We start from the raw sequence: 26,807 nt of genomic DNA, 5'->3' as shown, positions 1-26,807 counted from the left end.
TACGCTTTTATGCTCGCCGGAGAAATATTTCATACTGGCGTCCGCCATTGTTCCAATAGTTTAGAGCCAGTGATACTAAGTTACCATGCGTAATTAGGGAGGAAGTGACGTTACGACTGTTGAAGAGTATTAATATGACTTGCATTGGACTATTACTATTAAGGAGAACAATCATTCTAGGCATAAATTAGTCCAGACGTGAATCCAATCAAGAACACGTGGCATACTGTGAAGAAGTACTTAGTCTTGGTCATCAAAATGACGATGTTATGATTTATACTCATACCCACTTCTTCAAGATTATCCTAGCCCTACATAAATTAAATCAAATGAGGGCACATAATAAAGTTGTGTAAAATTTCAAACTGGATGTTCTTTTTTGGTGTCGTTTCTTAAACTTTCAATATCCTTTTACATATGGCACTGATATGAACATACTATTAATACTAATATACATTGGATAAAGAAAAGAATGAGAACGAGCTAAAGTGATGTATAATAAATGATATTTGTTTTGTGCCTAATACTAATATTATGAGGGTTTAAACAAGTGTGAACTTAAAAATGCACTTGACATTGACATACGACCAGTTGTAAGCGCTAAAGGACACAACCCAGTTTTAATAAACAATTTTAGTTTATTTGCAAGAGTAACTTCCCGTTCAATCTTGGGTCTTGCGTTGTCCTGTATCTCCTTTATATCATTTGGATATGTGTACGAATATAGATTATTATTAAGATTTTTTAAATGGTATTGATCATTAATTTTTTTTAAGAGTTGCAAATCTTTTTTTAAGATCACATCAACGCCAGCAAAAAGATCAATTAATGAGTTTGCTCTAAAGGACGCAAGAATGGATAAAGCAAAAAGATATGTCTTTCAAGCTGGAGTTTTAAACTATTATTTGTTGCATTTAAAGGACAGTAATATTTTTGCTACCCCTTTGATAGGATACTAGAACTAGTTTTTCCCTAAGAACTTTATGTCAGACCTAAAAGACCAAGCTACCCAATCATTGATGGATGGACGGAGGAAATTATTTTCCTAGCTGCGTCCAGTGCTTAATCACCAGGTCAAAGCTATTAATCTAATCAAGGTCGTCAAGCTGAGATAGAGCATACACCACGGGACCAAGAATAAGTAAAACAAATAGGATTGTTCAATCAAAATGATAAGAGTAATTCATCGACGTGTTTAGTCAAAGTCCCATTAGACTACACTACAAGTACAAGCACAGTATGCAAGTGAAGAAGGACACCTTCAAATCGTTAAAATCATGTACATTTTGATTAAAGAATTATCGCTTTTACTTTTCAAGGAAGAGATGCATTTCACTCTAAAACAAGCATCAGCCCAGTTGTATCCCTTTCAGGAACATATGTATCTAGACAGGGTCTAGTGTTAAGCATAAATATTACCGACCAAATTTTGATTTACCAGACCTACAGATCCATTATCCAACCAAAATCAAACAGAGAATAGAATAAATAGATCTAGTCCGAGACCAATTTTAAATTCCACCCAGAGAAAAGCACAGGACCCCATCAAACTTAAAAGCTTACACTTACAACTACACTGTATAACATAAGAATATAAAACTAAAGGAGGAGGATTTATAAGGTAAATGATAAATAATGCCTCCATCCAACTTATGTAACCAATTGTGATAGGCAGTGACCAGTCTTATGTCATAAGTTATGATGAGTGGTAGTGCTGTAGGTTTAGCATCCTTAGACTAGACAGAGAGCTTGAACATGTCCTTAACAACACCTCTCCAAATCTTCCACTTTGTATTAACTTCGTTAACTTATAGCCTGACACCAGGACTTGTATTTTGACATCATGTTTAGGTTAGTGCACCGCCTATTCAGTTATTAGTGCTCAAGGAAACACGCGATCTCATTGGTTGACTTAACTCTTTTGAAAACAACTCATAATTCACTGCATTTTGGTGTTCCTTGACCTATTTTGACTGTAATTTTTTGGTTAGTGCCGGGCAAGGAGATTACAAAGGATATGGTCGTACTGAGATGGCTTAAAGAATTTCGATAGAAGCACTGTTGACTTCATCAGGAATTTACTAACAAAGATAAGGATGACTTCTTTTGAGCCACAGAATATCAACAATGGAGTAAACATGTGACCCATCTCCTAAAACTGGAATTGTATTGGAATGACGCAGATGATAAAAATTGAACTTTTTAACCAGTCAACTGCCATACTCTAGAAAGATATGTATTTAAAATTTTGACCACAAAACTTGTCCTTCAAATATCAACTGATTTAAATGACCCTCATGAGGTCTCGGGTTTGAGAGATTTTGCCAAGGTGAGGGTCATTTAAATCGATCGATATTTGTTGAAGGACGAGCTTTTTGGCCAAACTTTTAAATGCATGTTATTCCAGGGTAGGCAAGCAAGTAATTAATGGGAAAAAAATTGAAACCTGGATTGCCTTTATATGGTTTTCTTAAGACAAATGACATAGTTTCTTGAGTTGTGACAAAAAACTAAAACCTCGCATGTCTCGTCATTTTCACTTTAAAAATCACTTTTAGCACATGGTTCATTCAGACATAATTTGTGTTGCGACACGATAGGTTACAATTGATATGAATGAAAGGATAGAAGAAATACCAGAGGTGTGGGCTTATAAATAAATAAATCAACAATTCAATATAATCTCCAAACAAAACAAAAAAAAATAAAAGAAATAAGAAATGAGCACATGAGAATTTGATAACAACATTCTTTTTTAATAAATCCCTTTGCAAACATTGCTCTATAAATTCTGTGATCAAAATACAGTTTTAAAGTAATAAATGGTCACAAAAAAAATAATAAAGAAAATAAATACAACCCGACTGCGTTCAAAATTGCAATAGATTATGAAAAATCAATAATTCAAGATCAAAATCTGTATCGACCTGATATAATTTCAACCTCATGGTTTTTTAAAAAGAGTTTTGTGGTACCTGTGACACATTAAAATTATATCTGCGCCAAGAAAAAGGAAGATTTAGGGATTGTCAAAAGAATTCTAAATTTACAATTGAAAGCATCCAAGAAAAAGTGAGACAAAGGGGACTAGTTTTGTTTGTTTTTAAGGGTTTTACGGCGCTTGCAACACATTTAGGTCATATCAGCGCCAGCAAAAATGAAGAAAATGGGATAATAAAATGTTCTAGAATTACAATTAAAGCACCCTAAAATAATTTTTAAAAAGGGGAATGGTGCAAATAGGGAACAGATGTAGACTCCCAAGAGCACACTATCAATGTACTTAGTTTGAGATCACCTAAAAGTCTCATCTAGACACAAGCACAGGATCCCACTAAGAGGAACACACTCAATTATTTACAATATAAATTCAAAACAATAAATATAAGATAACAGAGAGATGCGTAAAGCAAAAAAATACCATCTCCCAAAACAAAAACTATACATTTGACTGTTTTCCTCCCATCAAAGGACTCCGGCCAGGGCCAGGACAAAATCAAGCAATCTCATTCTGAGACAATGACAGAAGCAAACTGGAAAACAGATATAGGGGGGTAGAAGACACAGGAAGCGCCTCCCTGCCCACGAAGGGAGGCCAGGAACTCCACCCAGAAGGGGACTAGTTCAAATAGGGAACAAAGGCAGATTCCAAGAGCATACAATCAGTATATTTAGTTTTTGAGGGTTTTTTTTTAAGGTGCCTAAATAGGATCCAATGAGGAAAAATACAAAATGTTTACAAAATATATTAAAAACAAAAACTTTATTTACAAAAAATTATTCCCAAAACTGCTTTACATCAGGCTGTTTCCCCTACAGCCAGAGCCTTGACAAAACCAAGTAATCTCGTTTACAGAGAGCAACCCAGAGAAGGAGATTGGATATAAGGGGACAGAATACACAGCATCAGTCATCTCTCCGACCACCATGGAAGGTTAAGAGACCATACCCTGTAATTTCAACCTTGATTCTATGAACATACTTACTTATTGATTATATATTAGATCTATTTAAGCTTGAATAACATGTGTCTAAAAAATAAATTTAAACCAAATAAAGAGCTCTGTTGTCACTAAAGGCTTGATCACTGGACTGACTCATATCAGGACCGACTGACAATGACAATACTGGGCTTGCTTTAAGTTTGAAAAATAGGATTCCTCAATATATATTTATTATTGAATTGTTCAATGATATGAAAAACAACAATATTGTAAATTTACTGACCTTTATCCTAGTAATTCTATGATGCAGAACAGAATTATGTTCAAATGCTCGGTGGCATGATCTTAAAGCTTGTTTTGATTGCAATTTGTGTCTTTTGGAGAACACAACAATCATACAACAGGATTGTAATATTTATTGTGTAGAAATAACGAGATTGTGAAGAATGCAATAAGTTTGACTATTGATTGACCATAAAATGAAATACAAAATATCTCCTTCTCTCAAAATCATACACAAACGCACATCATAAATGTGTATGCTCACTCTTTCAAACACACCCATACCACACACACCAGACACTTGCAAACATTTCTGTACAGGTCTTTAACTGAATTACACATCAACACTCTTGGAAGTAAAAATTTGCAATAAACAGATTCATTCTGACCCCCCTCAGAAACATACACACAAATTTCATTGCAAAATCAATAGCCAATAAGTCTTGGGGGCTGGGGATACCTTTCATCACATAATATCTCTTCGGAATACACTCCACTCACAACACAAAAATGGCAACTGTGGCTTGACATGAGATATCAAACCACAAACACCGGGGCTACTGGTTGGCTTGCTCGCAAGCATCAATCCATTCGCTGTAGACATCAACGGCTTCCGATAGGTCTGGATATAGTTAAGGAAAAGTTAAATGATCACAAATACTTACTTTAAAATCAACTACACTGGTGAAAAATCTTAACAAAACAAACTTCAAAAAATCATAAGCAGAAGGAAAGAATAAAAAGACATTAGTAATCCGAAAGTGAAATATATTTCTACAAAAAATTATTTTTCCAAAATTTGACGGAAAATGGTGCAATTTGGTCATGTTTGAATTTGATATAAACAATGCACCATGACAGTGGTTTCCATTTATAAGCAGTCCAGTTCGTGCAAATACATAATTTTTTTAATATAAAATTTTACATGTTATAAACACACTCACCCAAACGGACTCCACTTATTTTTCTAACCAGGTTTTTCTTCAAATCAATCATCAAACTTGGTTTTGTGAAACTATCTAAAAGCTCTGCAGATGTTAACCACACCCAGATATTCTATCAAATCTCCTGCAACCTATCCTATTGATTATGCGAGGAAAGCTGGTCTGTCATAAGATCTATAGTGATAACAATAGGCAGGTTTGGGCAGAATAAAGTCATGGCACACATTGTATTTTTGCAACTGAATGTCGAATATGGACAGATGCCATACAGGAGAAGTAAATAAGGGAGAGCTAATATTGCAAAGGACGAGGACAACTTTCGAGAAAAAAAAAAGAAAAAAGTAGATGGAGGAGGAGAAGAAGAAGAAGATGATAATGTAAAGAAGAATACGTGGAGGAGTAGGAGGTGGAGCAGTGGAGGGATAAGAGCAAACCAACAACCAAAAAAGTTAAAGAAGAAATCAAGCTATTGGACTCTACATTTAACTAAATTGATGAGAACAGAGTGGGGACCAGTGCAGAGAAATAGAACCTCACATAAGCACGTCCATCCAGATAGTAGTTGGACAGAGCAATGAATTACAAGCCTCTCAACCCCTTGTCTCAAACTGATGATATGTCATCACATATAATGAAATGTGACAGACAAAAACATTGGCCTAACCTTTTAAAAAAAATAAATGACTTTAACTAGACAAATGACAGTATAGATAATCCAACCTAGTTGGTACATTTAAAAGGGGGGAAAACATAAGCGACCAATTGGGTCTTAGGGACATTGTCTTCACACACAAAAAAAAAAAAAAAAAAAACAACTTAAGAATTCTCCTGTAAGCACATTCTATACCTAATTCCCAAAAACCATGCTTTTGAATGGAGACCACTATATAAAGTAAACCTGTAAATGAGCTCTATAAAAATTGACTGAAACTCTGCGACAAACTGAATATTCAATTATTTCTTTAAAAATAAGGGCATCATTGGAGAGGAGAGTGATAAATACAATACATTAAAATAGTGGGTGTTATTTCTTACTGGAAGTAAGACTGCCATAATTTGATGTAGAAGGAATGCTAAAATAAGCATGTCATTCATATAGGTAAAGATGACTTCATCAAAGTCATATTCCTGCCTCTGGAATTTTTTTGACATAGTCAGAAAAATAATCACCATTATCATCTTTAACTTCTAGCCATGACCTATTGAATTTATTCCTCACATCTTTATCGATGCTCGACAAGTCTGAATTGCTATCCACGAACAGCTAAGCCATTGTGAGAACATTAGAATAATGTAGCAATGAGCAAACTTGATTTTCAATCAGTAAATGACAGAAAAAAACAAATAAATATGACTTCTGGCCAATACACTGAATTATTAAGTAGAAGTGAATTATCAAGAAGAAACTTCGGCAGGCGTAGGTAGCGGAAAAATTCAAAGAATCGAAATGAAGGTAAATCGCCACAAAACAGCAAGCTCGCTTGGGCTTGAGCAAAACAATGGCAGAAAACGTCCTGATTTGCACGGGAATTAATTAGGCTACTAACCATTGTTCCTTATAATCAGGTACTCAATCAGTGAAGAAACGGTCAACCAGTTTGTTTACAACGTGAGGCAATCGAAATGTGCTTGTAGCAATCTATCCTAACTTTCGATTTGAAGGTGTCTACATAACGGACTTCCGGCATTCACAATTTACTTTATCATACTTTTGAGACTCGCCAGGTAAATGTGGTCAATTTTGGCTTAGATGAAACAGTGAAATTTATCGCTCGGTGGCTCAGTTAAAATTGGCTACAGTTGGGATCACGACGGGTTTGGAAAGTGAAAAAATAATTTAACAAAGGATGTGTGAAAATACCCAGGGATGTGTTCAGACACGCCTTTTATAAAAAGCGTTGCTTAGTCTTGGCAATATATACATTGTTAATATAAACGGTCCCCATGAGCTATGCGTAGCGCTGTGGAACACTCCTAATTACTTTACAGTCATTCGACTACGATTTGTGAATTCTTTCTTTTTTATTTATTTCTTTCTTTCCTTTTTTTAAATATTTGAATTTGACAAATTGACTGATTTCAGTTAATTGACTGAGAATTTACAGATCTAAATAAAGGCTTCAACATAAATAAAACTTATGATTGCAGGGATACCCCATCTAAAATTAGCATAATTGTATCATGTTGTTGTGAATGCTCCCTAAAAATTAAATTCAACATCTTTATCATGCAAACTGACTGAGGTCAAAAACTTTATTTGAACAAAGTGAAAGTAAACAGAAAAAAAAACCAACAAAAAAACTTTCCCTGATCATTTTGACTTTAGTCTTTAAAGGCCAGCCCTGCAAAGATTTTTCATCCGAAAATGGACTCAAAAAAAAAACAAAAAAAACAAACCCTAAAAGGTTGCAAAGGAAGCAGATTGGGGAAAAAAGGATACAGTTAATGTTGGTCTGGAAATCCTCGAGGCAAACATTGCAAGTAATTACACCTGTGTTCCTTTCTCTGTCCCTGGACAAAAAACAAAAAACAAAACAAAAACAAGGAAGGTTATAAATGCAAAAATGCAAAACAGTTATAAATTGATAATCATAATGATCTTACCATTATCATTAACCACAAAGAAACTTCAGATATATATTTATACTTATATAGACAGTATATCAATCGGTGAAGATGGTGACAAAAAATGAAAACGGAGGAAAATTTGAAACGATTGCCTTTAAGCCACATTTTTACTGCATTAAACCCAAACTTTAGAGCAATTGAGGTGATAAATTATCATTGATACTCTTATTTAGCTAACTTCTGGAGTGTGTGAAAGCTTACCCATCTGTAATGTTCCACCACACATCAAGTCTCTTACTTCCAGTACATTTGATTGGAGGGAAATGTAATTTTCTAAAAGGCGGAAATACCTCCTATGACACCAAAAATCAAGGATTTCTGCAGATTTGCAGAAAACAATCAGCACTGCCATAAAGTGTGTGATGGGCACACATGAAGAGAAATCCCGGGACAGTCTCCTATTGATAATTTTGAAAATTAGAATGGATTTTCTTCTAGGGTAAAATTATTCATAATAATGCCAAATAACTGTAAAACTCACTTCTTCAAGTCATGGCTATATAACAAGATTTTACACAAAGTACTTACAATTTTACTTCACATGACTTTTCGTGGTTACAAAATGGGCAATTGAAAAGTGTGTCCAATGGCTCAATGGCTTTGCGCTTGGGTGGAGGTTTATTCGCCTTCTTCCTGCGTCCCATATCTACTATGACTGTGAACTGAAATAAAATATATAAACTTTCATATGTAAGCAAATGTAGATTTTAGCTTTGTTGTGCTTGTATTGGTATCACATGATCCTATCTTTGTTGCCACAATCAATTGCTTCAGGTCTTTATTCAACACATGTTAATTGACCCATTGAATGGTTCAAGAATGAGATTACGGTATTTATAAAAATAAGTACTTGCATAAAATAATCCACTTAATACAATATATTGATTTCAGACTGCATTTGTTATGCTCGAGATTCTTTCCAAGTAGAAAGTCTCATCCTTTTTGTATGTCAAATCAGTTCCTTCAAATATATGTAGTTGATGATACTATTAATAATACTAATAGCTTATACCTGTTAGTTGAACAGAGCTTTTATCTCAACCTGACAGGAAAAATACTGACCACTAGAATATAAATGTTGACTCCTCACCTAAAAGCAACTAATTGTAGACATGAAAGGTGGTTCAATAATACATGAAAGTTAGACAAATTCTATAAACTATTGTTGTCTACCAGGCTATTATCACAATAAACGGGGACAGAATTATTCTCAATTAAAGTAAAAATATAACAAATAAGTTCTGACAGATTTCAATTTCATGATGTCAACGAATGATCAAGTCGGAGAGGTGAGGAACTTTTTATGGATTGATTGGATTGGGTTAAAAAAAAAAAAATACACAATCTAGTCAAGTTTCCGACTTGAAGATGAAGTAAAAACTGAATTGAACGTTCAAAATCTCAATTTTCAGTCACACAAAGGCTGCCGCTATTCTGACTCGAGTCAGAATAGTCTCCCATGGCTATTCCAACTCTAATCCCAATGTGCATGTGCAATCAACAGGTTATTTGGATTCAGTCTGAGTCGTCTTCCATGGCAGTATATATATTTTTTTTTTTGTTAATGTTCTTTAAAACATTGATAATTAAATAGAATTGATGCAAATCAAAATAACAATTATACAGTTCACTCCGGATAATCGCAAAACCCTGGGATCAGCAAAAATGGTGCGATTAACCGAAGTTGTAATAAACCGAATTTGAGTTTCCTGGCCACTATTGTAACACTTTACACAAAATATGGTAAACTCAAACCAGCTGTTGGGAACACAATTCTTAGTCAACCACCAACTGAGCAATTTGATTGAAATGAAAACCATATGGCAGCCTTGTATAGATTTTGACAAGCAAAATCAGCTTTGAGGAAAGCCGACATCTTAGTCAGGTTGGATTTACTTTCACTCTTTTGTTCACAACAATTGTAAGAGTCAGAGAGTTTAGCCTTGATGATAGACAATAAGCTCTCACCAAATCCGTTGGTCACAATGCACAGCTGCCAATTCCAAAACAAAGGATATCATCGTACAGTCTCTCCTTGCAAAAGTCATTGTCTACCTGTTGCGTAGACAATGCCCGGCCCCCTATCTAATAGTCTCATATGACTGCACAAACCCGTATTGCAAAGCCCTGCCCTCTTTTGTCTCCAATGGGGTAGTAACACACTACTGTAGCATTATATCCCGCCCACTCGCGATTCTTTAACCCTCAGATTATTTTTGGGGGAGTAGATAATGAGTTCCCTATATGGCCATGTCAATCATGTAGACATCCTTTGATGATATAAGCCTACTCTTTGATATCTGTAGTCTCCTTTTCGTTTTCCACGGTCACTCAACAGCCGTCAACAATGAATTAAATCATCGTTTTGGCAGTGGAAGACGGCCATGGAATAGTTGCGTCACATCGCCACGTTGTTGAATACAGTGGAACCTCCCGATTACGACACCTCCGAATAACGACAACCTCCTGATAACGACATTGACCCGTGGTCCCGATTTTTTTTCTATTTAAGATCAGTAAAAATAACCTCCAAATAACGACGCACTTTTTGATAAAACCTCCGAATAACGACATCATTTTGGCGATTTTCGGCAGTTTTCGTAGATATCTGATACTAAAAATACCGAGTATGAGTACTCAAAAGTTTATAAAAACGATTCCTGCTTGAACCAATGAGAACGCAGATTTTTTTGACGAATCTTGGCTGATATGCATTAATAAAAACCAAGGTATAAATGTAAGTGTAAGCAAGTAAACACAAAATCTTGGAAAATGTGATATTATGTGGTGATAGAAGAAGTACAGTAGTAGTAGTAGTAGTAGTAGTAGTAGTAGTAGTAGTTGTAGTAGTAGTAGTAGTAGTAGTAGAAGTAATAATAATAATGATAATAATAATAGTAGTAGTAGTGGTATAGTAGTAGTAGTAGTAGCAGTAGTAGTAGTAGTAGTAGTAGTAGTAGTAGTAGTAGTAGTAGTAGTAGTAGTAGTAGTAGTAGTATTTTTGTGGGAGGAGGAGGAGGAATTTTGTTTGTTTTAAAGGGTTTTGCAGCGCCTGTGACACATCTATGTGCCACTAAAAGGGAAGAAAATTGGATAGTAAAAACATTCTAGATTTACAATTGAAATGACCTAAGAAAAGGTAAGACAAAGGGGAATGGTTTAAATAGGGAAAAGATGTAGATTCCAGGAGCACACTATCAGTTTACTCAGTTCAGATTACCTAAAATACTCATCCAGACACACGCACAAGAACCCTCTAAGAGGAATACACTACAATGTTGTTTTTTTTGTTTTGTCAATGTTAATAAAAACTGGTCCCGCGGGCCTTACCACGCCCACTTTGTCCGCCATCTTGGAAACCTCTAAATAACGACACCTCCGGATAACGACATAAAAACTCGGTCCCGTGGCATGTCGTTATCGGGAGGTTCCACTGTAAATTATCCAGGCATGGTCGATAGGTAAAAAAGCCAAATTATGTTCTAGTTACATTTGAAACAAACAAAGTATATATCACTGATCTCGTCTCATTGAGATATAAAGAATGATGTAAAAATCAAGAAAATCGGCTGATAAATAAAAAAGTTGCTAAAAAAAGCTAAAATAAACAAAAGCAATTTTTAAAATCAAATTTATTCGTAAAACAGTTGGTTTTCAACCGATTTTTATGAAACAAAGACCAATGACCAATGTACTTCTTTTTACAAGCTGATTTCAGCAATGTGACTTTCAAATTCCTCAGAATTATATTTTTTTACTTTTAGATTTTAGCTTTTAGGCCTACTCCATAAGGTGTTATATTCCTTGCATAACAATAGCGTAATACATCGACGGGGAGAAGCGTCTTTGTTTCGGCCAGCTGGATAGATAGCCTGTGATTGGTCGAAGACTTTGAGATGCTTGATTCACAATTCTACACGAACGGACCTCGGCGGTCTATCAAAGAGGTGTAACAAATTTATTTACCGACTATTTTTCTTGGTGCTAAAATTACAAAGTAATAATTTCGCATCAGATAAAATAACTCTGAAATTCCTATCTCTTTATTACAATAAAATTGATACCTCGAATGACAAAATTGACCCACAAATAAGGGAGTTATAAATTATTCATAATATTTTTAAAAGTTTACAATAATTGTCTTCGAAGTCATTTTTCATCACCAAAGTCGTAATTTTTTACCGATTTTTACCAAACAAAGTGCAATGTCAATGATTTTCACCCACAAATAAAATAGGATTTAAAGCGCAAATTCTGAAACGTATTTTCTTTTCTGTCGGCAAATTTATAAAAATCAAAGCTGAAAACACCCTGCAGCAGTGACAGGGCCTGTCATTTCCTTCACAACGATTGGATTTTACTTACTGAGGCCAGTCTTGACTACCCCGTCCATGAATATTATGCCGTTGTCGGTTTTTGTCGGGTTGAATCTTAAAGAGTTAACCTGTCATGATTTCACATAGGATGAAATTTAATCATGAGATTTTGTTTGGTTTCTTGAATCTTCCTCTTCCGAGGCCAAAAATTTGTTGCGATTAACCGAAGTTTGTTATTAACCAGTGACTTTTATATAGAATTAATTCCAGTTCTTGGGAAATGTTGCAATTAACCGAGTTGTGATTATCTGGAGTGGACTGTAGTAACTTTATTTGATAAGAAAGACTAAATCATTGATCAAAAGTAACAAAAACAAGTTAAAGGTAACTGCAGTCTAAAGGAAAAGCTTTGGTTACAACACAACGCAATGTCCAAACAAAATCAGGACAATGTTTTTAAAATTAAAATATTCTAAGTGTTAGACAGTCAGGCAACACTCCTTCTACAGTTCGAAGCAGGGGTTTATGAGAGTCAGAGTCATTTTGACATGAGCAAAACAGAATTTCTTCTGAACTGTTCTTCTATTTCTTTATCAGTTCTGCCCAGTGTCACACTGTTTTTCACTGCGCACATGGAAAACAAATAACTGTGAATCATCTGTACAAGTCTGAAAAACTGACAAGTAAGGCCCTGAGATGGACACCCCAAGGAGGGAGGAAGCCGAGGCCGCCCCAAGAAGACTTGGATACAAGTTATTTTGCATTTTATTTGTTTTCCATGTCAATTTGTGTATTGTGTTGACGAAGAGTTTGTACCCGAAACGTCCATTGCCTGTATCGTTCCTATAAGAAGTCTCTCCATTTTTACAATTTCCCTCCTTTGCCTTTTCTTTCCTTCTCAATAAACTAGCTAACACTATCTAAATCTAGATCTATCTATCTAATTTAGATTTTAACACTGACACGACACTAAAACTAAAACTCTTCATTCAATCAAGCCATTTTGAATTTCGCTGTGATTATCCCCAGACACCTGTCTGGGGATAATAAAAATTTGTTATCCCCAGACACCTGTCTGGGGATAACGAATTTTCATTATCCCCAGACGCATATTTGAAACTCCGCTCTTTGAAACAATTATCCACATTCCAGAATATGGAATGTTTCCAGATGCACATAGAAATAAGGAAAGTTAATAAAATATATATAAAAACATAAAATTAACCAACATTAAAATCAGTTGTTACTACTTATACACAATATGCGTCGACTTCGAAGTGGGTGTCATGGCCGAATGGTTTAGTCGTCTGCCCTGGAAGTTTGACCATAATCGACGTTGTGGGTTCGAATCCTGGTAACGTCACTTTTTTTTTTTAAATTCCGTCTTCTTTTTACAGAACGTTGAAAGGGATAAATATCCCATCCATCCTCCCCCACCTCTTTTTTTTATTATTAAACTCCTCTCTCTCTCTCTCTCGCTCTCTCTCTCTCTCTTGTTTTTTTCTAGTTTCTAGCAAATATATTCGTCCCCACTCCGATCTCAAATAGTGTCTAAAAAGAATAAATAATTAAAGAGCAAACAAACAGAAATATTCAGAGAGCGACCAAATGGTCAGATAGAGGAGAAAAAAAAACAATAATTAGTAATAGTATGATAATAAGAGTATTAATAATAAAAATAATACTATAATTGATAATAATATAATAATGATTATGATGGTAATAGTAATAATAATAACAAATTACAATCATTATTATTATTATTATTATTATTATTATTATTATTATTATTATTATTATCATTGACCAAAACAAAAAAAAACAATAATAGATCTAGAGCAAATTAAATAATGAAATAATATTATCGGAGAAATAAAAAATTCAACTGATTAAAAAAAACTCTTGCTCGGAACTCGGAACAAAAGTGAAAACAATGAAAATCAATTGGGAAGAAAGAAAGAAAAGTAAAAAAAAAAAAATGAGTGGGGGGGGGGGGGGGGGTCGCGACTGGGTAGAATCTGTGCAGCTAAAAGGAGTAAAATGAAAGGTGGCCTTACCCACTGATCTGCCTATCCACACCGCTATCGGAATATTTTAAATTCATATATGAGCTAAACATATTTCCACCATTTTTGCTTCCTTGTTTTGGTAGGTTATTTTCATCTCTGATTCGAATAAAAATATGTTGTTGGATCTAGTTTTGTGGACTTGTGATACTAAATTGTATTGTCTTGTGCGAAGCAGACAGGAAAATAACAGGTGTGGGTTTTGGGCTTTGGGGCGAACAACTCCATGGCCTAGGAATTCGTCCGCGACATAAAAATTATTCCCGGTCGTCCCCAAAATTGTGGCCAGAATGAGCAAATTATAGAAACTAGAGATGATCAATAAAGTTAACAGGTAGGATGGTAATGAAAATTTAAATGGTTGGTGGACTATCAACAGATTTGATGATTAACAACTTTCTTCCTGGTTGAAAATAAAAAGTCGAATTGCCAGTTTGACGTTTTCAGATCAAAGTAACAAAAGAAATTTCATTGATCCATTTGCTTTAAAACATTTTTTTAAAAAGAGCTGGATTTGACATTTGATCACTATTTACTTTCATCTTGTGTTAAATATCGCTTGATATATCAACTGTTTTGGGACACAACCACTAGTATTTTTTCCAGAATATTTGGTATTTTTCACGCCTAGTTAGGCATTTTGCATAAAATCTTTCTGCCCACTTGCTACATGCGTCTGGGGATAGATAGTATCCTCAGACAGGTGTCTGGGGATAACAAAAATTGGTTATCCCCAGACACCTGTCTGGGGATAACGAATTTTTATTATCCCCAGACAGGCGTCTGGGAATAATGACAGCCTTTGAATTTTGAACAGAAAATACAAGGATGTATTCAGTTGAAAAATTTTCAGTTCAGTAGACCAGTAGAGTGCTTCTACTGCAAATAGTCAAATAGTGAGTGATTTTGCAGTCAGATCAAGAGACTGCAAATAATAAATAAGTAATAGTAAGCACTCGAAAATTTGAATTTGAATAAATTGACTTCTTATTCTTACTTTTACTTTTTAATTTCGCTAACACTAACACTTGAATTTAAAAGTGCGTAGAATGAATGATGAAAGAGAAAGACACGAGCTTGTGTTCTTGTTCTTCTTTTTATTCTTAGTCTGTCTTAGCATTGTCATTGATGATCGACCTGAGGAGTTTGGATTTGGGGCAAACTGGAGCTCCAGCTATCTTCCTCACTCTCGTCTCAAGTCAACTCCTCACAAACTGTAAAATATCAACAAAATTCTTATCTCAAGATCTTTACCTGATTAAGTTATTCTCACACAATGAGTATCAGAACACGCGTTTCTACACTCTCAGCACGTTGCAGTGTGCAAAGTAAACAATAATATTCAGTAACAGATTGTTGTTATCCAAGCGTGAAACAGTCAGAGAGGCGCTTGTTTCGTTCGCTATTTTTTCTTTTCGATTGATGAAACTTCCGGTAACTAATTGAAAGGTTGCGTATACGTCCTCTCATGTAAGAGGATATATAAACCTAATGCAATTGTTGCTGCTTGAAGTTCGAATAATAAATAACAATGATAAAATGGAATAGAAGATACAATGTAATTTATGATGACATTAACATCGGTTAATAAGATAGAAATGATTCAAAGAAGGACCTGTCGATTTGTGTGTAATGACTGCAATCGACAACACAGTGTAAAAGCCATGATGGAGCATTTAATGGACCCCACTAATTGAACGGAGGAAGATGCAAAAGCTCAATATTATATTATTCAAGGCCCGACAGGGAACCACTATCATCCCTATTAACACATTGAAAAACCACAGAAGAAAAGTAAATGTATATGCACTGCCATATTCCAGAATCAATGCGCACAAACAGTCGTTCTTCCCCAGTACCATTCGCGCATGGAACAGCATCCCTGAAAAATGTCAATCCACCCCGCCACACCTAGCTGCGTCAATCTTCATCACATGAAGCTGCAACTATTTTGGGTTTGATTGGATTGAATTGGATGAAACAGATTATGTGGATGGTTCGAGTTTCCCTTTGTCAACAAAACACGATGAATGAAACTCTAGAAATGAATTAGATTCGAGGAGAGGATGGCGTTGTTAAGGCGAATAAACAAAACAGATGGGACAGGAATTAGTAAGGAAGCGTGAATTAAAAGAGATTACTTTTTTTTAATTTCTAAAAGGTGTGGATTGAGTATTATAAATGTGTGTTGTGCAATTTAGAAAGTAAAATAAAATGGAATTCGTCTTTAAATTGAAGCTTCCAATCCATTTTATAATTGCGGATCTAAACAGTGTGTGTCTCTCTCTCTCTGTGCATAGCCTTCGTTAACTGACACTAAGACGGCGTTTGACGTAATCGCCTAGTGAGTTGTTAGTACTGCTTAAGGAAACAAATGATCCCATTGGTTGAGCTATTGATACAATTCACGATTTAATTTCTTTTGTGGTCATGAACTTGTCTTTTGACGTCATGTATCGGTCAGTGTCAGGCTATGAGTTTACGAAGGCTACGGTCTGTGTCCTCTCACCATGAGAAAACGTAGGAGCAATATTTACGTTCTCTCACGAAACAGAACCTCTGCCTCATTTCGGCCACAGATCATATGATATAATAGGATCTTTGATATATCAGTCTCCTACCCCCCCCCCCCCCCTCAACTAAACTTAGTATAGATCGAACGAAGATGACGTGTCACCCAAGTCTTTGTTAATGTTTTTTGCCATCCGCGTTTATGAGTAATTCTCACTAAACTGTATTAACCTGGCTGTAAACGTTCAAGGTTACACTGTGGCGACCAGTTCTGTCGGTGCTTCGCACGAACATTTGTCTTACATTTTAAGCACTACGACGCACTTCTATTGTATTCAATGTTTACTTCCGGTTTTTTAGTCTTGTACGGTTCGTCCTCTGATCCACACAATCAATCCAAGTTCTATCCACTATTAAACGTTAGCAATAATCTATACACGGATTTTGTTATTACTTTATTGTATCATTACTGACTATTTCTACATTGGTGACCCCGACGCGAATACGTAAAATGGCTGAACCAGATCTCTCACAACAAGTCGCGAATTTGACAGGCCAACTACAGGCTCTTGCTGCTTCCACCAACTTCCGTGAACAACAAATCAACTCTGTCTCCATCAAGCTCCCGGAATTCTGGACTAAATCACCGGAGGTTTGGTTCGCAAGAGTGGAGGCACAGTTCAACACCAAGAAAATTACTCAGGATCAGACAAGGTACGACTATGTTGTCAGTTCTCTTGACATAAATACTGCAGAAGAAATTCAGTCACTGCTAGTAAACCCACCACATCTTGATAAATATGGCAGCTTAAAAAAAAAACCTTGATCAAGACCTTCGGCAAATCCCAGACCCAGAAAGACACAGAACTCCTTAATCTTAATGGTCTTTGTGACAAACGCCCAACTGCTCTACTGCGCAAGATAAATGCACTGAATGATGACACTGTCACTCTGAAACGTGCATTATTTCTCATGAACCTTCCCCCGGACATTCGAGGCATTTTAGCCGGGCACAATCTTACAGACACAGAAGAATTGGCTGAGGCAGCTGACAGGATCTGGGAGACACGCATGTCCGGTGTGCAACATATTTCCTCATCACCATTCCTGACTTACCCTCAGCAGGATGTAACAACCACACGACCACAGTCAGAGGAGACTGTTGCTGCAATTAAGACAGTCCGCCAACGTGGACAGCCTCTTCAACATAGCATGCCCAACTCTATTTGCTATTATCATCAACGATTTGGACCAGACGCCCGTCGCTGCCAAGATGGTTGTAAATTGTCCAGTTTACTCAAACTCAAAGGAAACAAACAAAACTTGCCTTCTTCGGGAAACGCTTCGGCTGGCCGATGAACGTGGAATCGGTCAGCAATCCAAATTCAAACACGTTTTCCATTTATGATAGACGTTTGGGACAATCTTTCTTGATCGATACTGGTCCTGATGTTTCTGTATACCCCGCCTCAACTCAAGACCGCAGAACATTAACACCTTCTATTACACTCTCTGCTGCAAACGGAACATCAAAATCAAAACCTGGGGTAAACGCACCATCACTTTAGAAATAAAATCTAATGAAGTCCTCAATCACGAATTTTACCTGGCAGATGTGACACGTCCCATCCTGGGTGCCGATTTCTTTGTTTCCAACGCCCTGATAATTGATCTAAAAGGAAAACATTTCTGTTCCACTTAAATATACTAATTGTAACTAATTCACCCATAAGCCTTGCCGGCCTCTCAGTGCACCCAAGTAGGTACTGCATACTCTGACCTCCTTCAACAGTTTCCAGACCTTGTCATTCCCCAGTTTAACTCATCTCGCAACAAACACGGCGTGGAGCATCACATAATCACCAATGGGCCGCCCGTCCACGCTCGAGCGCGCCGTCTCAATCCAGAAAAACTGACTGCAGCAAAGGCTGAATTCTTCAAGGTGGAGCAGATGGGAATCATCCGTCGCTCTAAATCAGCATGGGCATCCCCTCTACATGTAGTTTCCAAATCGGATGGCCAACTGAGGCCTTGCGGTGACTACAGACACCTCAATGTTGTGACCAAAGATGATCGGTATCCTCTACCTCATATTCACGACTTCAATAGCCGCCTTTCTGGATGCAACACCTTTTCAAGATCGACCTGATTAGGGGCTATCATCAAATTCCCATGGCAGAGTCGTCAATTCCAAAAACAGCAATCATTACGCCATTTGGGTTGTGGGAATTCGTGCGGATGCCATTTGGCTTGAAGAACGCTGCCCAAGCATTTCAAAGACTCATGGATGGCATTTTGAGAGACATACCTTTCGCTTTCGTCTATGTTGACGACATTTTGGTTGCCAGTCATATTGAACACGTACGGGAACTTTTTCAACTCCTCTCTACAAACGGACTTGTGATCAACAAGGCGAAATGCGTTTTCGGTGTTAGCGAGTTGAATTTTCTTGGCCACCGTGTGACTGCTGAAGGGATTCTTCCACTACCGGACAGGGTGGCCTCTCTACGTGACAGTGCCCCTCCCACTGACCGTGCTGGCCTTCAGCGATTCCTTGGCTTGCTAAACTATTACCACAGATTTATCCCACACGTGGCAGACTTCCTTGCCCCACTATATTCTCAGGCAAGTGGCAAAGGACAATCCATCGTGTGGTCTGATGACTGCAATACGGCGTTTGAAAAGGCCAAGGAGGCTTTGAAACACGCTGTTCTCCTTCACCATCCCCTACCAAATGCCCCAACAAGTCTTACAGTTGACGCTTCCAACTCAGCTGTCGGTGCACAACTTGAACAAAAGCAAGGTCATGACTGGGTCCCGCTTGCCTTCTTTTTTAGGAAGCTCTCGGCCACAGAAAAAAAAAAAAATACAGTGCGTTTGACCGCGAACTGCTCGCCGCTTACAACGCTGTCAAACACTTCAGGCATTTAATAATAATAATAATAATAATACTTTATTGCATCCCAAAAAGGAAATTTTTTGTACAGACGTGTTATAATTTACACATAAGATAAAAATACAATGGAAATAGGATGTATATATATAAAAAAGGAGCAGCTCTATAACCAGAGCTGCGCTTTATAATATGAATAATTTCAACACTGTAAAATAGTTAAAACTGTCACTATAAATTGAAAATTGAAAAGATTGCAAAACAAATAAATTAATAAATTAATATTTATATTTTTAAAAAGTAAAAATGAGAAATAATTATATAAAATGATTATTGCTTGTTGTTATAAAGCCTAATACTGGACGGCAGAAAAGATTTTCGGTGTCTCTCTGTTTTCGTTGAAATAGAGAAAGGGCGACCACTTCTTTCTGACATAATAATTGATGGTCTTAGTGGATGATACTGGTCATTTAATATTTTAGTTATTTTATTTATACAAAATTTCTCGTATAAAAGATCTACATCGTCAACATCATTTATATAGCGTTTAATGGATTTTTTAATATTTGAATTTATTTTGTTCCTTTCCACTGCTAAGCAATTGCCTCCCCAAGCTGTTATACAAAATGACAAAACACTTTCGATTACTGCTCTATAAAATAATGTGCAGAGGGTTTTATCTATTCTAAACTGAGAGAGTTTTGATAAAAAATATGTACGTCTGCACATCTTATGCCTAATTATTTTCAAGTGTTCATCCCACTTGAGCCTGTCATCAATCGTTACACCAAGGTATTTGTAGTGAGGAACTCGCTGGACGAATTGGTCCTTTAATTTTAACGGTTCTATCGGTTCCTTCACTCTCCTAAAGTCAATCACTAGCTCCTTTGTCTTGCTTATGTTAAGCTCTAGGTGGTGGGCATCACACCAAGACACAAATCTATCAATTTCTTGCCTATAAGCCACTTCGTTGCCATTTGTTATGAGGCCTTGAAGAGCGGTGTCATCTGCAAACTTTATTAAAGGTACACTCAGGTTTTGACTTCTACAGTCATTCGTGTATATTGTGAATAATACAGGGGACAATACACAACCTTGAGGAGCGCCAGTATATGTAGTTATACAGGAAGATTTGTTTTGCCCTAATTGAACATATTGTGCTCTCTCCGTAAGAAATTCGAGCACCCAAGCAATTATATACTTGTTTAAATTCAGACTAGTCAATTTCCTGGAAGGTATGGCATTTACATTATTCACAGACCACAAACCACTTGTGTCCGCTCTCATCAGTCAAACTGACCGCTCGCCTCGACAAACAAGACACTTGTCTTACATCGCCGAATTCACCACTGATATTCAACATATCACAGGTCAATTTAACGTGGTAGCTGATGCCTTCTCGCGTTTTAATATGATGACGCCCACAGACTCAGGCATCTGTTCCATTACTGATTTCACTAAACTTGCATATGAACAGGTTCACTCACAGGAAATGGAATCTTATCGCAAATTTACCACAGGTCTTACACTTGAGAACATTCCATTTGGTTCATCCACAGTCTTGTGTGACACTTCAACAGGCGCAACACGCCCCATTCTTCCAATGTCATGGACTCGACAAATTTTTGACCAGATTCACGGTCTCTCCCACGCCGGCACACGGCCCACACAACGCGCCACCAGTCAACGTTTCGTTTGGCATGGGATGAAAAGAGACATACGTAAATGGTGTAAAGAGTGTCATCATTGTCAATCTTCCAAAGTGCATAGGCACACCCGAGCACCACTTGTCGACCGGCCACTACCAACGAATCGATGTAGTAGCCTCCATGTTGATCTCGTTGGACCACTACCCATCAGCCAAGGTATGACTTACTTGTTTACAGTCATCGATCGCTTCACGAGGTGGCCAGAGGCAATTTCTCTTCCAGATGCTCATGCTTCTACCTGTGCTCAAGCTTTGATAAACCATTGGATTTCCCGATTTGGTGTTCCTGAAAACATTACTTCCGACCGTGGCACACAATTCACATCGGCACTTTGGACAGAGTGCAACAGGTGTTTGGGCATCAACGTCAACCGAACAACCGCATATCACCCTCAAGCAAATGGGATGATTAAACGATTCCATCGCCAACTGAAAGCCCGGACCACAGGCACTAACTGGTATTCGGAGATACCCATTGTGTTGCTGGAGATTCGTACATCCTGGCGAGAGGACTCTGGCTGTTCCCCCGCTGATTTAGTCTACGGTTCAACCCTTCGTCTTCCAGGAGAGTTTTTGTCGTCGACTGGCCCTGAAACATCTACACCAAAGTCAGAATTTGTTCAGCGGCTACAAAACACAATACACGTTCCATGAAACCACCACCCCCAAGTTTCACGGCCAACAGTCCACATATGTGCCATCCAACCTGGCATCTACTGGTTACGTTTATGTGAGAATTGATTCGCACAGACATCCACTCCAGCGTCCATACGACGGGCCTTATCGGATTATTGACAAAAGGGACAAATATATTTCATTTTGGACATGAAAGGTCGCTCTGAAAAGATTTCCATCGATCGACTAAAAACTGCACACCTCTCACACTCAGACACTAACATCAGCCACACAACAGCCAACCCAAAACCATTGACATTACCTCATTCAGATGACACGCAACTGAAACGCGTGAATTCGACCCCTGTCACGGGACGCCTGGCGACAACAACTCGATCAGGTCGAGAATCTCGGCTACCACCAAGATTCCGCTGAACAACCGTTGCGCCCCGCTGGGGTAGGGGTAGTGTGGCGACCAGTTCTGTCGGTGCTTCTCACGAACATTTGTCTTACATTTTAAGCACTACGACGCACTTCTATTGTATTCAATGTTTACTTCCGGTTTTTTAGTCTTGTACGGTTCGTCCTCTGATCCACACAATCAATCCAAGTTCTATCCACTATTAAACGTTAGCAATAATCTATACACGGATTTTGTTATTACTTTATTGTATCATTACTGACTATTTCTACAACACATAGTTTTGTGTGTTGGTCCTTTTTACTTCCGGATGGCAATGTTGTGAGCTTCTTAGCCAAGCGCATACTATCTACAGACTTAGTGCTTATAGATAGAATGAAGTTGACGTCACTCGGGGCTTTGTTGTTTTTGTTTTTTTTTGTTGTTTTTTTTTTTTTTGTCATCCGCGTTTATGAGTAATTCTCACTTAACTGTATTAACCAGATATAAAAGTTCATGGTTACACAGTTTTTTTGTATGTTGATCCGTTATACTTCCGGATGGCAATGTTGTGAGCTATCTATACTAGAACTCTAAGGTCTCACCCCCCCCCCCCTTTCCCCGTATATGACAAGTTGTCTGCGTCCTCTAAATGCAATGGGACCCAGGGGGGGGGGAGGGGGGGGGGGTCACATCAACTTCACTACATTTGACCCCTAAGTTCTTTTTAGAGACACTTGCAGGCAGAAGAAAAACCTGGATTTTTTAATACAACTGTAAAATGCAGATGGCAAAAAGAGATTGTAGAGAAGTAGTCGGTAGCCGGTAGTCTAGAAAACTCGAGGTAACCACTGTAATTGGACAAGACCAAGAAATAAAAAGTTACTGACCTCATGTCTATGAACAATATGCACTTATCTTCATTGGTGAGAATGGTATGAAGGAGATGATGAAATTCTCCAAAAGTATTTTCTATCAGAAATATAGGAATAATCCAATATTGCCCTAGAAATAATCTTTTTTCTTTTAAACCATTAGTAGTAGTAGTTGTCCTTCAGAGCCCTTAGGCCCATGGAATCGAAGTTTATCTCGGCTACTGTGAAACGGATTATAGCAATTGCTTGCTGCCATTTTGATGGCACGTTCGTATATCGCAAAGTACTTTCCACTAGATCTATCAGACCCAGCTACTCAAGCACTGAAGGTGGACAGAGAGACCAGGGAATAAATCTTGACATATCGATCCCAAGCAGGTGGACAGGAGGTCGGAATAAAAATCTCGATTTCACCCGGAATCGATCTCCGTCCCTTTGCGTGTAAAGCGAGTGCTATACCAACTGAGCTATCGAGAACACATTTTAAGCCATTATAATAGCATAAGTATCACCTCGTCCATCTCGTGCGAATTGTAACTAATATTGTATTTTCTCCATCAAATAACATCAAAGGGAATAAGGCTTGCTATGACTTCGTTGTGTTGCAAGCAAGTTGATTATTATTATCAATGAACAAAAATGAGTATAAAAGTTTCAAAAAAGAAAAAAATACCAAATAGGGAACATATTCGTGGGGACGCTTTAAAATCAAAATTGAAATATTATATTTTTAACAACATTATTATATTATCTATTTTTTAAGGTGTGTGCACTAAAAGTAGAAGTTAATGTTGACCGTACTTGCACTTATTTGTACAAATATGTGCACGTAGTTTGGGCTCAAACTTGGCGATCTGAAAACCGTGCAAATGACCTCTTGTCCTTTGTGAGTGAAATGGTTATTCAACTTAAATTCCATTTCTATGTTCTCATCAAGATCTAACAATTATTATTGTTACTAATATCAAGCCTCATCTGTTCAAGGGAGGACATTATGTAGGGATACTTCATCCATCGTAGAAGATCGAGTTATTTCCCGTCCGATTGGGTTGGGGTGTATTCCGACAAACGGGTCATTAGTAAATCGCAGATATTTTTAGACCAGAACCAGAAATGCAAACCAGACATTCGCTTCCCCAAACAAATTTGGAAAGCGACAGGGTTATATTTCAGCACTAAAATAAAGATTTTAAAAAGTAATGTCTTTGCTCTATGAATCAGAATGTTGGAAGATCACAGAGAGTATCATCCAGAAACTTGAAGTATTCCAAAACAAATGTTTGCGCGAATCTTCGAGGTATTCTGGCCAAAGATAATAATCTCGGGTGGGGACCTGAGAGCGAGAGCTGAGGTGGAGTCTCTGGGGCGTGGGGGGGGGGGGGGGGTCTCATTGAAGGAAAAAGATGGCAATGGCTGGGGCATGTCTGTCGCAGACCTGATGAAACACTGTCAAGTAAGGCTCTGAGATAGACACACCCCAAGGAGAGAGGAAGACGAGGCCGCCCCAAGAAGACTCGGAGACGTACCGTAGAGAGTTACCTGCAGAGAGGTCTGTCCCTCATGATGGCCCCAAGAATAGCTGCTGACAGGACCAGGTGGAGATCCCTTGCATCGCCTCAAGTGCCAGCAGGCCCGTATAGGGTTGAGTGAGTAAGTGAGTGAGTGAGTGAGATGGTTTTAGGTCATAAATAAAAATACATAATGATTTTTGTTATTTAGCTTTGTTTTTGTTTTTGTTTTTGTTTTAATGCTAAGAAATAGATTTTTTAAACCTACAACTACAGGCCCATTTTGAGCGTGAGTTAAAAACTGAAGAACTTATTCTGATAGAAACAATCACCTCCTAAATTTGTCATGTATGGGGCATAATAACGACAAAAAATTATTTGATATAATTGCAGGAGACAGCAATGAGGTGGCTGACTATGGAAAGAACGATATTGACGTCAACCAGTTCTTTCCTATCATTTTTAGACAGCTATTTTAAACATTAGTTCTCGCTAAACCTATTAACTAGACTATAACTATAAACGCTCATGGATAGACACAGTTTCGTGTGCTGGTACATTATAACCGGTTGGCAGATGTTGTGACTATTTTACCTACACCATAGCATCAATAGTGCAAAACTGCTTCTCAATTCTTAGGAACACAGTGTGATTTCTGTCGAGTCGAAAATCAATGATCATATTTAAAAAAAAAAAAATTTCGGTTTTTTTTTTTTTTCGTTATTAACCGCCAATTTCCTCACTTGGACAACATGGGTGATTCCTGTTGACATCTGACATCTTGTTTGAAGAATTATCTATATTCCTTCGTGGAATGCCGAGGCGACGATATCTTATGATGACGTGGCCGAAGGGTATACCGGAAAGTAGCTTACAATCATCTATTTTGTTACTACTATTACAGCTACTACTACACTTGTAAAATTGTTGTCATTGTCATTGTTATCGTTTTTATAAGAACATAACTATAGGAGTGGTAGTAGTAGTAGTAGTAGTAGTAGTAGTAGTAGTAGTAGTAGTAGTAGTAGTAGTAGTAGTAGTAGTAGTAGCAGTAGTAGTTGTAGTAGAAATAGTAGTAGTAGTAGTAGTAGTAGTAGTAGTAGTAGTAGAGTAGAGTAGGAGAGGAGGAGGAGAGTTAGGAGTAGTAGTAGGAGAGAGAAGTTAGTAGTAGTAGAGTAGTAGTAGTAGTAGTAGTAGTAGTAGTAGTAGTAGTAGTAGTATAGTAGTAGTAGTAGTAGTGAGAGTAGTAGTAGTAGTAGTAGTAGTAGAGCAGAGTAGTAGTAGTAGTAGTAGTAGTAGTAGTAGTAGTAGTAGTAGTAGTAGTAGTAGAAGAAGTAGTAGTAGTAGTAGTAGTAGTAGTAGTAGTAGTAGTAGTAGTAGTAGTAGTAGTAGTAGAGTAGCAGCAGTGACAGTACTAATTGTAGTAAAAGTATTAGTAGTAGTAGTAGTAGTAGTAGTAGTAGTAGTAGTAGTAGTAGTAGTAGTAGTAGTAGTAGTAGTAGTAGTATAGTAGTGTAGTAAGTAAAGAAGAAAAAAGAAAATAAAAAAAGAATAGATAATAGTAGTAGTAGTAGTAGTAGTAGTAGTAGTAGTAGTAGTAGTAGTAGAGTAGATAGTAGTAGTAGTAGTAGTAGTAGTAGTAATAGTAGTAGTAGTAGTAGTAGTAGTAGTAGTAGTAGTAGTAGTAGTAGTAGTAGTAGTAGTAGAGAGATAGTAGATAGAAGAGTAAGTAAGTAGTAGTAGTAGTAAGAGAGTAGAGAAGTAGAAGAAAAGAAGAAGAAGAGAAGAGAGAATAGTAGTAGTAGTAGTAGTAGTAGTAGTATAGTAGTAGTAGTAGTAGTAGTAGTAGTAGTAGTAGTAGTAGTAGTAGTAGAAAGTAGAGAGAAGAAGATAGAGAGAAGTAGAGAAGAAGAAGAAGAAGAAGAAGAAGAAGAAATAGTAGAAGTAGTAGTAGTAGTAGTAGTAGTAGTAGTAGTAGTAGTAGTAGTAGTAGTAGTAGTAGTAGTAGTAGTAGTAGTAGTAAATAGTAAATAGTAAATAATGAATTTATATAGCGCCTAAACATCCCGGTTAATCGTGCTCTGCGGCGCTTTACATAATAAAAATAAAAATAAAAA

At 37.2% G+C, this 26,807-nt stretch overlaps 3 protein-coding genes across 4 annotated transcripts in view; 1 reads left to right on the top strand and 2 right to left on the bottom strand.

Annotated features, from left to right (window-relative positions):
- Positions 1–26,807, bottom strand: part of LOC144981136 (carboxypeptidase B-like) — a 438,762-nt gene that overhangs the window by 161,164 nt on the left and 250,791 nt on the right. The window lies entirely within an intron of this gene.
- Positions 2,736–15,604, bottom strand: LOC144981090 (transcription elongation factor 1 homolog). Its single transcript, XM_078929217.1, has 4 exons — positions 15,435–15,604; positions 8,327–8,460; positions 7,611–7,681; positions 2,736–4,848 (listed from the first exon to the last, which is right to left on the bottom strand). The coding sequence occupies exons 2-4, from the start codon at positions 8,440–8,442 to the stop codon at positions 4,784–4,786; spliced, it is 252 nt and encodes an 83-aa protein (XP_078785343.1). The 5' UTR covers positions 8,443–8,460; positions 15,435–15,604; the 3' UTR covers positions 2,736–4,783.
- Positions 17,203–18,050, top strand: LOC144979459 (uncharacterized). Its single transcript, XM_078926155.1, has 2 exons — positions 17,203–17,466; positions 17,523–18,050. Exons 1-2 carry the CDS (start codon positions 17,203–17,205, stop codon positions 18,048–18,050), a joined length of 792 nt encoding a protein of 263 aa, XP_078782281.1.

Source organism: Berghia stephanieae, chromosome 1, assembly GCF_034508935.2.
Source record: "Berghia stephanieae isolate SIO BIC M18660-M18661 chromosome 1, UCSD_Bste_1.3, whole genome shotgun sequence".
In the NCBI taxonomy this organism is placed as follows: domain Eukaryota; kingdom Metazoa; phylum Mollusca; class Gastropoda; order Nudibranchia; family Aeolidiidae; genus Berghia; species Berghia stephanieae.
This window is presented reverse-complemented; position numbering and strand designations above follow the sequence as displayed.